The sequence below is a fragment of the Uranotaenia lowii genome, chromosome 1 (assembly GCF_029784155.1).
Source record: "Uranotaenia lowii strain MFRU-FL chromosome 1, ASM2978415v1, whole genome shotgun sequence".
NCBI lineage: Eukaryota > Metazoa > Arthropoda > Insecta > Diptera > Culicidae > Uranotaenia > Uranotaenia lowii.
The window spans coordinates 2,629,457-2,644,096 of record NC_073691.1 but is presented as its reverse complement, the minus strand read 5'-3'; the positions used below and the strand labels follow the sequence as shown (position 1 = coordinate 2,644,096).

General features: G+C 37.7%; 2 protein-coding genes across 10 annotated transcripts in view; one reads left to right on the top strand and one right to left on the bottom strand.

Moving 5' to 3' along the window:
* The window catches only part of LOC129752805 (tau-tubulin kinase homolog Asator), a 19,991-nt gene extending 19,460 nt beyond the window's left edge, over positions 1-531 (bottom strand). For 3 of the 5 annotated variants that reach the window (XM_055748608.1, XM_055748614.1, XM_055748618.1), the window contains exon 1: positions 366-529. The gene's annotated coding sequence lies outside the window, so the exon portion shown is untranslated. Of the gene's footprint in view, positions 1-365 lie in introns of all 5 variants that reach the window. The other 2 variants (XM_055748591.1, XM_055748584.1) reach the window with 1 other exon arrangement.
* The window catches only part of LOC129752842 (protein trachealess), a 21,645-nt gene extending 7,005 nt beyond the window's left edge, over positions 1-14,640 (top strand). Inside the window, exons 1-5 of one of the 5 annotated variants that reach the window (XM_055748638.1) lie at positions 5,309-5,661; positions 11,896-12,984; positions 13,105-13,211; positions 13,283-13,716; positions 13,787-14,638. In XM_055748638.1, the coding sequence (XP_055604613.1) occupies positions 11,900-12,984; positions 13,105-13,211; positions 13,283-13,716; positions 13,787-13,957 (1,797 nt within the window). In that variant the 5' untranslated portion in view covers positions 5,309-5,661; positions 11,896-11,899 and the 3' untranslated portion in view covers positions 13,958-14,638. Of the gene's footprint in view, positions 1-5,308; positions 5,662-5,918; positions 6,039-11,895; positions 12,985-13,104; positions 13,212-13,282; positions 13,717-13,786 lie in introns of those variants that run through there. The other 4 variants (XM_055748643.1, XM_055748649.1, XM_055748631.1 and 1 more) reach the window with 4 other exon arrangements.

Genomic DNA, 14,640 nt, shown 5'->3' with positions numbered 1-14,640 from the left:
ATCGGGAAAGGTCGAAAGGGCTGCAGCCAATTTTCAGCCACACGAAATGTTCGACCCAGAGACCTATCGTCGAAACTAACAAGCAACCACCTTGGCAATATTATGAATCAACACCTTTCTGGTCGATGAAAATCAGAAAAAACACCACCCCCACTCATAAAACATAGCAGGCCGCACACAAAGAAAATCGAACTTTTCTTCCCTACTGGGATAGATTTTCCTGCCATGGCCTACCAGGATATGCTTATTGAACTGGTACACTTTTTACAATAAGATTTGAGAAACCCAGACCCATTTCATAACAATCTACTCGAAACTTTCATTGAAAACAAGAAAAAAGGCACTTTTAAGTGGAAGATAATTACCGTCGTCCCGTCTTTAGACCATTTTCAGAGATTCACTTTTTTTTCCTTAAAACCACTGCTGCTGCTGCTCCTTCCTTCTAGTGGTGCCTGTGCGCAGTCCACGAGAGCGAGCAAGCAACCGATCGACCGAACCGACCACACGGATTTCGACCAACTGACTTCGCTCGCACTGATGTTAGCTTCAGCTAGCATCGGTTGGTTGGTTAATGACATGAACAAGGTTCTTAGATACACTAGGTTCTTCGACTTTCACAGTAAGTAGGCGAGGATTGAGCGGGGCTCTCAATGAGTTTGTTTATTTTTTGCTCAGCTTTTCTGGGGTTTGTTGGTAAACAAACTTCATGAGTTCCGTATAGTTGCATAGCATACATAGAAAAAATGGCTGAATCGGGAATTCGTTATTCGGGAACACCTCCTGAATATATACTCACCTTGGACATGAATGGGTGGGCTGGATTTCTCTTCACCCCTGCCTGCCTGCGGCTGCCGCTTTTGCTCTGTACACACGCATTGAATGACAGCTGGTGAGTACTCTTATATTCATTCAGAAATGTCAAATGAATGCTTGGGAAGAATGAGACGGCAGCACATTGTAGACTTCAAAATGTCAGTTGAATCATGCTTTTTTCACGAATAGTAAATTTTGATTTTGGACTTTCTGGGCTTATAGTCTTTGTCACTGGTCCTTTCACCTGGAGTAGAAAGTTGATTCGTTTGATTTCATTAATATAATTAATATAAGGTACCCTTTATGAAAGATTTTTGAGACACCTTGCAACACCTGCTCTGTATTGGCCAAACGAGGCACAAATTTAAAACAGCGATAAAAAAGCATTAAAACGCCGTAGATAAAAACAGACCAATCGAATCCAATGTAGCTGTCCACGCATAAGAATTCAACCATTCCACAGATTGGGAAAGGGTGAAATTCAAATAATATATTCGAAAAGCGTCGCATTTGAATGCCTGGGAATCGATGAACATCACAACTACAGAGTCGGCAGATCAAATATTGGGTTAATGATTAATACGTCCAAGAAGAATTATATGCAGGCCTGCGGATCCGAGCCCGCTTGTCCAGTATTAACAAGGTCACGATCGGGGCTCCACAAGCAACTGCGGTCGAGAAGACTTAGCCCTCGCACAAAGTGTAACCTGTACACGACGTTCACCAGACCGATTGTTCTCTACCGGCGCGAGGCGTGGATATTGCTCGATCACGGCCAAATCCAGTATCCAGAAGGTGGCGAAGGCTGGACGGATACCCTAAGCAAGACTTTTTTTATTTATTTATTTATACGATCCTAGGCTTCAGCCTTCAATCTTTACTAGTTTTAACTAAATATTCAAGAATACGCTAACTTAAATCTATTTTTGATTTGTTCTTTGGACATTTCTAGCTTTAAGTGCTTTTTAACTGCTACGTCCTTCGTTAGGTGTGATTTGTGACAACAAATACGGTGAAAAATATTTTCCACTGTTTAGATCTTTAAAAAACAACACGTCGATTGATTTCCTACGATTTTCCAGTGCATCCAATCCTACCAGCATGCATAAGGCTCGATATTCCGGCATTTCGTCATGCCAACCATGGTTCCTTAGGGCGTATCTCAGAAATCGTTTTTGGACTCGTTCTGTTTTTATGTACATTATAGTATGGCTGCCACACTATACTGGCGTATTCGATTGCAGTTCGGATAAGACCAACATAAATCGAAACAATGGTGTAAGGGTTGTCCAGCTCGTTACAAATCCTGCTTACCATGGAGTTTGCTTTGGCAACGATTTGTTCAATATGTCTTGTTGCGAGAATGCCGAATGCTTGTCCTGCAAAACAGGTGTTTGCTGTCAATCCGGTAGGAACGAGACGAGCAGGGGCTCAAGGAGGCTAGACCAACCCGATCAGGAGAGAAAAACAAAATTATATCAAGATGAGATATTTTGATACTTTTTTTTTTTTCTATCTAAATGAGTTATAATTCAGTACTCGTAGGATGTTAAAATATCTCAAATTATATCAAAAAATCTATACGATCATTATTAAATTATATCAGTTTTTGATATGCTCCTATCAAGATTATATCTGGTTCAGATAGCATAGTTTGATATTGGACAGAACAAATTAGATCAAAATTATAACTTATCAAGATATGAATGCTTCGAGAAAATTTTCTAGTGGAAGGTCAATAAACCACATTATTTGATAAAACCATGCCCCATTTTTGGTTTCCCAAAAATTTGATTCAATTTTATGAATCTGTTGAGCGAAATTCGTTAATGTAAGGTTTGAGCCGTTGACTTCGATGTCCGTGTTCCAGAAAAAGTTGCACGTATATCAAAATAAGATATAATCATTTTATTTTAGGACAATCCGAAAAAAATCTTGATCATTGAATATGAGCTGAACCCCATTCAAGTTTGTCAATCAGAATAAGATATAATTCAGATGAGAGAAACTTAAAATCGAAAATATGGAGTACTTAATTATAACTGAACCAGATGTAAATATCTTGGTGAGATACGTTTGAGTTTTTATTTTGATATGCTCTCCTGATCGGGAAGTGGAGCGTGATCTGGCTAATGTGGGATGCCAGAGAAGTTGTTGAGAAGTAGCGCTTTCTCTTCTTATTTTGACAAGCTGCCTGCCTAAAACTATCAACAAACGTTCTATTTTTTTTTCGATTATAGTAGTTTCAACATCTAAGTGTCATTCGCGACTTATATCAACGATGCAGTTGGCAGATAGTCATTGAAAAACTTATCCGGTACAACTGTGATCGATATTTACTGTTGGGCTCGAACTCACGGACATCGACTCAGGCAGGAAGCTTGCCAAATGAGCTATATCACAAGCCCACAAAATTTAGATTCTGTACATTGGTTGGGAGTAAAGTGATTGGAAGTAACGAAACTCGCTGTATTTTTGCCAAATTTCATTGAAAAAACTTGAAATTTAACAAAAAGATGTAAAAATGTTACCTGGCCAGTTGCGTCAAAATCGATCAACGCGGTCCAAAATGGGCTTTTTTGGACGGATGTTTAAATGGAAAATAACAAAAGGATTGTTTTTATTGGATTTTTCCTTCACAATATCAAGTTTCTGTCTATTTACAATATTTTTGTGTGAAAGAAATTCTTATACACATGGTGAAAGAAAAATCCAGTAAAAACATTTTTCCTTACAAACATCCGTCCAAACAAGAATGAAGTTGCCTGTCGGGCAATAATCAACCTCATTTTCAACCCGGCACCATTTTTGAGCACATTGCGGTCGATTTTGACGGAACTTGGCCAGGTACTATTTAAACATTTGTACATCTTTTTGCCCAATTTCAAGTTCTTTCAATGAAAATTGCCAAAAATACAGCAAATTTACTAAATTAATATCAAATTTATCTTTGTAACGTTTTCGTTACAGCTGTATTTTTTCCAATAATTGTAGGGAAGAGTGTGGTATCATGGACCACTTTTTCTTTGCTTCAAAACTTCTTTATTATAAAAGATAAAAAGAAAAAAAATAAACGAAAAGGTTTTCTACATTTTTATGGTATCATTAGGCATTTTTTTTTTTTGAAATATGTACATTAATTTTTCCGAGTTCTGACTGTTTAAAAAAAGTTTTTTTTGGATTTTGAAAAACTGTGGAGAAACGTGGGCCACCAAATCCAAATTGACTAGAAAACTTGCAAAGTTTATGAGTTGACCCAAAACTGAAATTTCATAATACATGCAATTTCAGATGAGGAAATTAAAAACAGAGTTGTGTATGATCGAATAATTTCTAAAACCTGGCTTGCGAACGTTTCGACAAAATTCCTTTTATAGGATTTATGTTCGTTTCTATCGCATTGGAAAAAATGGACAAAATATTTTTCATAGATCTTTATTTGGCATAAGAAAACTTTGCAGATAGGAAAAACATATTTTAAGTTCTGTATGAATGTGTATAAAAACACCAAAATATAGGTGGCCCAAGATACCCCAAAGATATGGCCCACGATTCCCCACAAGCTATGATTTGCAAATTGGTTGCGTTCGCGTGACTTATTTATGTTTCATCAAAAATTCCTTTTCCACGTGAAAGAACATGACAAAACTAAGATCATAAACGTATGAGCATATTTTTGTAATGTACTTTAGGACTCCCGCGGATGCAATTTGCGAATGCTTTTTTAATTATACAAGTACATTTTTCTAAGCTAGGTAAATAAAAGAAACATATGATGCGTACATAAGTCAACCACATATAGTAAAACATGTTCACGCAAAGCGACGACGATGACAGTTGGATTGAGATTTTTATCTCAACATACAGCTGAGATATTTAGAGGGGCCCACGTTTCCCCCACTCTCCCCTACATATTTGCAATTTTACGGAGCATGAGTTGGATAGTTAAACTAGATTGCGCTGCTTCACGCGGTTTAATTCTTTTTTGCACGCTACTGTATATGATCGGTGTTCGAAATCTGATCTGACCCATTTAGCTCCCACCCTTATGATATTCAAAAATATATTTTTTGTTTTGTTCTCTCGGTGGGTATGAGCTTTTAGGTAGGTAAAGCATTAATTTATAAATCCACTGGATCTGTTGGAGATAACCTATTCGAAATTAGCGTTTACCTACAATCAATCCTAGCTAACAACGTTCAATAGTTTTCTCTCTCGGTCGCTCTTCAATATTAACCACCCACCACCCCCTGAAGAATTCTTATGGAAGGCCAACAACCAATCAAAGCAACCAAAATTGTCAACACTCTCGCCGATTGGAAATGCTCTCCCATCCCATCAGCATACGAATGGGTCGCGTTCACACAATCTCCAGCAAAGAACATTCAGGCTTCATAGCACAGGCTACTTCGACAAGCATGCTTTTGAATGGGCAGCAAAAGTTTTGGTCGCCTCGATGGGATGTCTTCGAGCCAGGACGACATCATTCGTCCGCTTGCTAGTCGCGCAATTGAACGTGTTGTGTTCTGCTGCTCTTCACAGAGACATCATCCGTCGTTCGTCGTCCGTCGACTTGTTATCAACACCGCACCGAGGAAAGATGTGCCACTGCTAGAGTTCTGCTCGAGAAAAACGGTCGGTTTGCAATTTTCATCTCCCACGTTTGGAAATTCGCATCCCACCTATTCATAGTAGTATAGTTCTAAGGACTAACAACCTCCCCCCAGCAATAGTGCGTGACTGCTAGTTGTCGTCCTACTAACTACTGATAATCCTAACATCCGCGAAATAGTGTTTAAGTTTTTTAAGTGAGTGTGGAAAGTTAAGCCCGTAGTCGGAGCGCGATTCGTAAGTTCCTACAATTCCTTCCAACTCTTTTACCCTCAGTTCCCTGTTGTGTTATGCGGTGCGGTACAAATTCGGCGGGGGGAAAACAGTGACGAATAATGTACAATGAGTGGCCCAAGCATCAGCAGCAGCGCCAGCCACTGGCTGGCTGATTTGCTTTTTCTGTTTGAAATGCATACATCGAAAATTGCGCGATCGGCACTGCCCCATTTTTTCGCTGGTCATTATTTCAAGGCTTGAGTGTTATAGAAGTGCGTTTTTCGGTGATTTACTGTAAAGAGATTTTATAATTTCAGTAAAGTTTTTATTGAACATCTTCTCTGTGAAAAACTATTGCTTTATTGAAGTATATCATTGATTTAATCAGTGAACAAATTGTGAGTTTTTTTGGAGTATAAATTGATGAACGGAAGCTTTCAATAATCAAGTTCATAGAAAAATTTATCAATAACAATCTTAACAGAATGACGAATTGCAAAATTACCTCGTAAATTAATAAAAAAAAGGGAATTCCCTATGCAATCCATTAGTGAAAAAGTGAATAAAATTAGTTCGTTCATTTCTCATTAAAAAATGAAATTTGGCTGTAATCCTAAATTGCTCCAGTCCCAAATTTTCTCACAAAAAAAAATGTTGTTTTCAAATCAGCTTTTTAGTATTTAAAATGCCTTTTTATACATTTAAAAATTGTATATAATGTGCTTAGAATAATATGTGTCTACTATGTATCTAAATTTACATACATGTATTCAATTGAAATTTCAAATATCATTCAACAAAAGCATTTTGTAGACAGGAATGAAAAAAATAACTAAATTGACAATATTGAATTTTTTTTATAGAATTTACATTTGACAACAATTTTGGTTTTTTTAACTTATGTTGTTTATGTAATTCAGATATCTATTTTTTCTTATTTATCATTTTTATAATTTCTGTCATTTATGTTGTGTTCGTATTTTTTTTATATTTTTCAAATGTTTTGTCGTTTTTGTCTTTTGAGAATTTCTTTTTTCATTTCATTTTTCATTTTTTCAAAGGTTTGCATTTTTTCAAATGTTTGCATTTTTTTTCCTGTCATTCATGTAAATTTTGTCAGTTAAGCTCGACTGTTTAACTAATTTTTGTTTGTTTTTTTTTTAAGTTTTTGTCTTTTTTTAGATTAATAATTTTGTCATTTTCGTTTAATTTTTAATATTTTTATAATTTTCTATCATTTTTCTCATTTTGAAATTTTTGCATTTTTTTCTGTCATTTATGTAAATTTTTTCAGTTATGTTTCTTTTGTTATTTTTGTCATTTGTTTTTTTTTAGTTCGTTTGCTTAACTTATTTTTGTCCATTTTTAATTTTTGTCATTTTTAGGTTAGTAATTTTGTCATTTCTGTTTCTATTTTAACATTTTTGTGAATTTATGCCATTTTTCTAATTTTGAAATTGTTGCATTTTCTTCTGTCATTTATGTAAATTTTTTCAGTTATGTTTCTTTTTTCTTTTTATTTTAAGGTTCGATTGTTTAACTCATTTCTGTCCTTTTTAATTTTTTGTCATTTTTTAGATTAATAATTTTGTCATTTTTGATTCATTTTTAACATTTTTGTGATGTACGTCATTTTTTAAACTTCTGTAGTTTATCATTTTTTTCATTTTTGTGGTTTCTTAAATTATGTCATTGTTTTTTTTTTTTCATTTTTGTTTTTTTTTCAAGTTTGTCATGTTTTTGTTTCATTTTAGTTATTTTTGTCAGTTGTTTTAAATGTTAAATTAATGTCATTTTTGTCTTTTCTGTGGTCATTTTTTTTAAACGATTTATCTTGTTTCTGTTTTGTTTAAATTGTTGATAATTTTTAGGTTTTTTGGATTTTTTTAAGTTACATATATGTATCCGTTTTGTTATTTCTGTATTTTTTGTTATTTAGATTTTCTCATTTTGCCATCTTGTAACCGTGGGTTGGCTAACTGCCGAGCAATACTTAGACTCCCTTCCAGATGCTTGGGGGTAGGCTTTTCGTCAATTCAAAACTGCAAGGAAACACTAGCAAATTCAAATTCAAGCATAGATCGCCAACCTCTATTCCAAACTTGTCGACTTTTTCCAACTATCCCCAATGACAAGTACAAAAACCCCCCAAGTACAAAAGCTCTCCTACCCTGCATTTCTGCTTCGGGCCCTTGACTCACTCCTTCTTCCAGCGCCGGATATTCTGTGTATCCTCGGAATTCTCAATGGAAATACCTTTTCGGCTTAGGTGGGCTTGTAATGCCGAACTGCGGTTTGGCGGGGTGAAGCTTACCAAGCGGCTACGCTGGGCTGCTAGGGTTCCTCGGAGGCACTTCTGGTACCTTCGTAAGACGTTGCAGAAATTTGAGCGATGGAGATCTTGAATTAAAACTTCGGGGTCCTGGTGAATAGTAGAGGGAATCAAAATGGCTTCCGGGCAGATATGCAGGTAACACCGGGATCATTAGGTTACCTGGTCGATTTTTCGGGCCCACTTGTTTAGGTTTTTTATGACGCAAACTGCAGTTAGGCTCACTGCGCCTTTACTTCGCTTTCTGGAAAAGCGTAAGAGCACCTGTATCTGTGCTCCAAACAGCCGGTTCAGGCCCAAATTCCGACTAAAGCAACAGCACCCATGGTCCGTTATACCGGTTTGAACTGAACTTTTTTTTTTAACCGGTATAGAGGAAGAATGACCAATCTGGTTAAAATCCTCTTTAAATAAACAAAATAGAAATAGAATAGAACAGGTATAAGGATTACTTCTAAACAGATGAGATTTGGACTCAATTTGCCGCAGGTCTAAACAGTTTGGCAATTAATGGAACACGGGTGCTCTAAGGGGTGGTTTTATTTTCTAAGAGCACCTGTATCCCTGGGCTGCGTCCAGGATATTCGAGTTCTAAAGACTGATCCGTTTCCCTCTCCACTGAATCGATAGCACTTCTTCAACATTGAACGTTACCGCGACGAATCTTAGTAATTTTGAACAGTAACTTTCACATGGTTACAATCTTTCATTTTCCATTTGCAGTAATATTTGTAACTTTTGTCATTTTTATCTGTCTTTTTGGTAAGTTTTGTTTTTTTGTCGTTTTTGTTATTTTTTGTCATCCTGTGTTTTTTTTATTTTGTCATCTAACTAAATTTTGTAATTTTTTACCTCATTTTGTACAAAACTTATTTTTATTATTTCTCTTTCGAACAACGTTGCTTATTACGGCTCGAGCTACGACGAAATCCTAAAAAGATAAGTGAAAGCCGAAAAATATTGAATTGACTAATTTCCCAAACAAAGCTCACAAAAGTGTGTAGGATAAAATACAAGTCTTTCGAATAACACCTCAAATCAAATATTTTTACAATATTGGCTTGAAGGTTAACACATATCCGATAACGTTCGAAATGATTATTTTTTTATTTTTTGAGTATCTAACTTCATCACAACACAACGAAAATTAATAGTGTTTTCGTTTATTGGCAGTGGCAACCTAGTCACCCACGAGTTTTGCCCGAACTGCTGTTATTATGTTCGGTTATTAATTCGGAAGTCCACTAGTTTTGCCCGAGATTTGAACCTCAAGCAGGCGGTTGCACCCCGTAAAAGTTGTCAGTGTTGGGGGTAAGCATAAGGGTGAGTATAGCAACCATATATTTGCATCGTCCCGGGTAACGATTCTGTTTGTTTATTCAGAAAAAGTTTTGCCCTGCGCGAGTGGAGATAAACGAAAACGGCATAAGTCGTTGCAAATTTGTGCAATGACTAATTTCTTATAACATAAGGTTTTAATACCCTGTAAAACCGACGACATGGATGTATTTATTAAGAGGAGTGTCATAAAGTTTTTACTTCTCAACCAATCATTTAATAATGAAACACAACATAGAAGCTACAGTTTAATTATAGTTTTTTTTTACTCATTTCTTCATACTGAAAGTAATACATTGCCTATTAACAGGCGTTAAATCGCTTTGACGCTAAGACGCTTTTTCCAGTATTTATAAATTTTAATTTCACTTGGAAAATAAATATACAATTGTTCCAATTTTGCTCAACTTGGAAACTCGATAGTTTTAAGTAAGATCCATGGCTAACTGCAAAGGGTATGATTTAAAATTTGAAACATTTACTTTTTCATGACGAAAACACAGTTGATTGTTCATCTGAAGCTAATAAATCATCATTCAAGTGCCTATCTGATTGCTAGAACAGCTTCGTCAGTGGCTACCAATTTCAAAACCATTCTGATTGTATAAATTTTATTGAGGAAACGGAAACTACAAATTTCTCCGGGTCTCCGAGATCTGATCACGTGGCCCATAATGTGGCGATATGCTAATTACTACGCTTGTGACACCTTGTTGATCAGCCTTTCTCCGAAAAAAAAAAACAAAGGTCCTCATCCGAGCGAGACCCCAAAACAACAAGCAACACCCAAGTCTGATTGACAAAAGGGACCATATCGACTCAGGTGACGAGGTGATGTTAGAAATTTAGAAATAAAACCTCCCGGAGATAAGAATCTTCGGCTACCAAAGAGAATAAAACCATAAAAGCCATAAAAAGAAAGGTGTCATCACAGGAGGAAGGGTGAATGGAAACATACACTCGTCGCCGTGGTCGTTGGGCTATAAGATGTCCCGGCGTTTATCACACTCGAGGCTTTTGGAAGCATCAGAAGCCCCGTCCGTGGCCTATGGATGGACGACGCCCGACGACGGGAAAGCGAAACGGAAAAGAAAAACGAAATTTGTGGTGTGGAGGTGTTGATGATGAATGTAGGTACCACCAGCAGCAAGCAAGTGCGTTCGTTTGAAATGCCAACATCAGTTTTTGCGCGCGTACGTAGGACTTTCCTCTCTGTGCGCTTTTTCGGGGGAATCTGATTTTGTCTTACTAGCGCGCTGGTAACTGGTAGATGATGGGAGGTTCTGGTGCTGGTGCTGACGGCGAGAAGCACCTTGTTTGCCACGCGTTGAACTCTCTTTCCAAGGCAAGGATTTTGGCCCATAAAAAGTTCTCAACAGCGAATCATTCAGATAGAAATACGAAACACTGCCACACTGGTTGGAAATTAAATCCAATCTAAAATGTTGAGATCACGAGGCACATAAGCAAAATATATGTTTTAAACGGCACTTTTACTTCGATCGTCAAAACCTATTAGACGATCAAAGCGCTGCCGAATTTGGGTGATGTTTTTCCATTTAAGTGAAAGTGGGATGTATCTAAAATTCCACCCAACTCTTGACAGACGTTACGGGTTTTTCTTAAGGAGAGAAGAAATAACTTTCCGATTCCATCGGAATTGAAATTGACTATACCGAATCCTCACCGATTGCTTTGTGTGATTGACTTTTCCTAGAATGCCTGCGCCTGAATGTATTTAAATAAATATTTATTTTTTTTAAACACCGTCAAATCCCCTTCTGAAGATGATTTGATAAATTTAGGTTGGGAAGGGGGTAAATAAGCCGTAGATCCTTAAATTCCCGAAAAAAAATTAGGTTTATGATTATGACTTTTAAATTTTTGGTTTTAAGGAAACGAATTCATGACTCAATTTGAATACATTGATAAGTTTAACAGATCTTAAATCATGTTGTTAAGGAAGAATGAAAGATTTGGCAGGATGAAGATATCTTAAGGATTAGTATTTTTTTTAAATATTTTTTTAATTTTTTTTTCCTTCCAACATAATGATAATTCTTTCAATGAAAAAAAAAACCATGAGCATGTTGAAGCCGGCAAATTTTTTTAAACTCTAACCGGGTAAAAATTGGGAATTTGATAGTAGCTATCCGCTGACCACCCTGTTCTTATTTCTTTAAATGAATTGAGACCTTTGGCTAAGAAATGGAATTAATCCTCAAAGGAGTAGTTTTAGTAATGAGTTTACATAATTTTTATAATATTTTAGCTTGGGCTGTCTCAACAACCTCATTGAAGGTTCTATTCAGATCACAGTTTATTCAGTTCTTAACCAAATTCACAACTGAATAACAATTGTTCAAATAAAAGACATCTGAAAGAAATGAATATGTGTGAGTTTTAAGGAATATTTTTAGAAAAAAATATTCAACAGCTTTCTTGTATTTCGGCTCGGTTATTTTCCCGATTGAAACGAATACATTTTTTAGTTATCTACATGCTACTAATAAAAACCTATACCGGATATATTAAGATTAAAAATTAAAATCGCCTCATTTTCCCTCTTTCGCCCTTCAAAACAGCACTATGTTCCCCTTTTCCTCGCTGCAAGTCGAGTACAGCAACTTCCACCGTTCATCGCAGATTATGTCCAACGCGCTGAGCATGACCAACTCGGGCTTCCCGCACTCGTGGATCGTGTCCGGGCAGGACTTCTGCCCGATCACGTACTCCTCGATCCAGTCGCACAACTCGGCCGTCCAGAACAACCTGGCCACGGTGGAGCCGGGCTTGATCGAGCTGCGCAAGGAGAAGAGTCGTGATGCGGCGCGATCCCGACGGGGCAAGGAGAACTTCGAGTTCTACGAGCTGGCCAAAATGTTACCCCTACCGGCGGCCATTACCAGTCAGCTGGACAAGGCATCGATTATCCGGTTGACTATCAGTTACCTAAAGTTGAAGGAATTCAGCGAAAATGGTGTCCCTGCCTGGAACAAGGAACCGCTAGGGTTCCAAAGCTACACCGGTCCACAGTACTTCAACGAAATGTTCGAAACTCATCTGGGCACGCACATTCTACAGTCACTGGATGGGTTTGCACTGTCCACCGGAGTCGATGGACGGTTTCTGTACATTTCGGAAACCGTATCCATCTATCTGGGTCTGTCACAGGTCGAGATGACCGGTAGCAGCATCTTCGATTACATTCACAAAAGTGATCACGAAGAATTAGAGCACCAGTTGGGAATCAAGAAGAACTCCGAGTACTCAAATTACAGCGCCTATCCGGATGAACCTCCGGAGAAAACTGTACTTAAGCTGGCTCCCAAAGAGGCAAAACCGTTGCTCCCGGGAGAAACCTTCGAAGGTGACGATCGGGCGTTCTGTATCCGTATGAAATCGACCCTCACTAAGCGTGGTTGTCATTTTAAATCATCCGGCTATCGAGTCATCATGCTGCTGTGCCATCTTCGGCGCCGGAGTAGTACAGCTGGTGACGATCAGCAGCAACAACAACATCACAGCAGTAGTTCGGAGAAACAGGCCGTCATCGGCATGGTTGGTATTGGGATTGCATTGCCGCCACCTTCGCTGCACGAGATAAAGCTCGAGTCGGATATGTTCGTCTTTCGGACCAGTTTGGACTTGACGATCATTCACTGCGAAAACAGGTATGTCTGCTATTGGTTGAGTTTTTAAGTGCACAACACATTCCTAGTGAAGCTCAAGCCGCGAGAATTCATCCACTTGATTCGTTTTGTCGTTAAGAACATACCCTTGGCATATTGCAGGATTACCAGTTTTCTCGATTGGACCTCAGACGAACTGAATGGCAAGAGTGTGTACACGATCTGTCACGGCCAGGATGCGCACAAGCTACGAAAAAGTCACACCGAATGTGAGTATATTTAAGCATTGTATTTCCTTAATTTCAAACCTTTTAACATTGGGGTCAATCCTCTTCTCTAGTAATCCAAAAAGGACAAGTCCTGACACCATTCTATCGGATTTTGAACAAAAACTCCGGGTACTTCTGGATACAAACCTGTCTGACGATGGTTTGCCAGACGAAGAATATGGCCGATCAGACGGTAATCTGCGTCAACTACATCATCTCGCGGCCGGAGAAGGAAAACCTGATCCTGGACATCGCTCAGCTACCGAACGTGGGGCTGGAAGTCTTCCAGCAGCATGGCGGCGCAAGCAAGGGACCATCAAAGCGAGCCGCAGCTGCCCTAGAGTACGATATGGACGTCAAAGACATGCAGGGTAATGTGTCGGAATATATCGACCACAAGGAACTGATGGACAAGTCCCCGCACAAGACAACCCTCGGTGGAATGGGAATGTATGATGGCAAGGACTCGCTCGACCATCACCGGGAAAAGCATAAGGACAGTAAGGTGAGTGAAATTTGCCCAACTCTCTCGTCGCATACTGTTGTTCACGATGAATGTTCTCTCGTATTTTCAGCAACCGCGCATCAAAGCGAGCAGTCCCATTATGAATATGTCGTCAGCGAACGAAAACCATTCGATAGAGAAGAAATCGGCCAACGGTAAGAAGAGCAATTCGAACCGTGCCAGTGTCATCCGGGTGCTGAACAAAGGTTCGTCGAAAAAGATCCTTCAGGAAAACCACTAGTTTAGATGTGGTCCCGAATCTAGGAACCAAAATGTAGGGATTTAAATCCGTACGTTTGATTTGTTACACAATTCCAATTCTGGAATCGAACTGCATTGCATTTAATATCTTTCCAAACAGTATTTTTGGCTACATTGTTACTTCCACATAAATGCCAACAAGATATTTATCATCAATATTGTAAAATAAAACAAATAATACTCTTTGAAGAAACTTTTGGTGGCCAAACAATTATTTGTGCGCAGCTGAGTAATCTCAAAACCAGCACTACTACATCTAGACTTACTGTATAGAAGAAATACAACCATGAATTTATTAATCGTACTCCAAAATAATGTAAACCACTGCTGCAATCCTACTCATATTGTTATATTAAACGTACTAAGCAAAAAAAAACTTAAAAACAACTATGCTATTGAGTTGATTTTTGTAGATTTAAAACAAATTTTGGCCAAGAAATTAAGAAGTTGTTTATTTGTTGTAATTAGAACATTTATAGTTTCTTTTAAGTTTCATATTCTAGTACCTTGTAAAATAAGCATTAATGAATGATAAAATATGCCAAACAAACAAACCAGTAGAACAAGGAGAAACAAACAAAAAAAAAAAAAACACACAAATAAAATCTGTTTTAGATTAATTTATTACTGGATAAATGTTTAGTTTTTGTTCAAATTTGATTT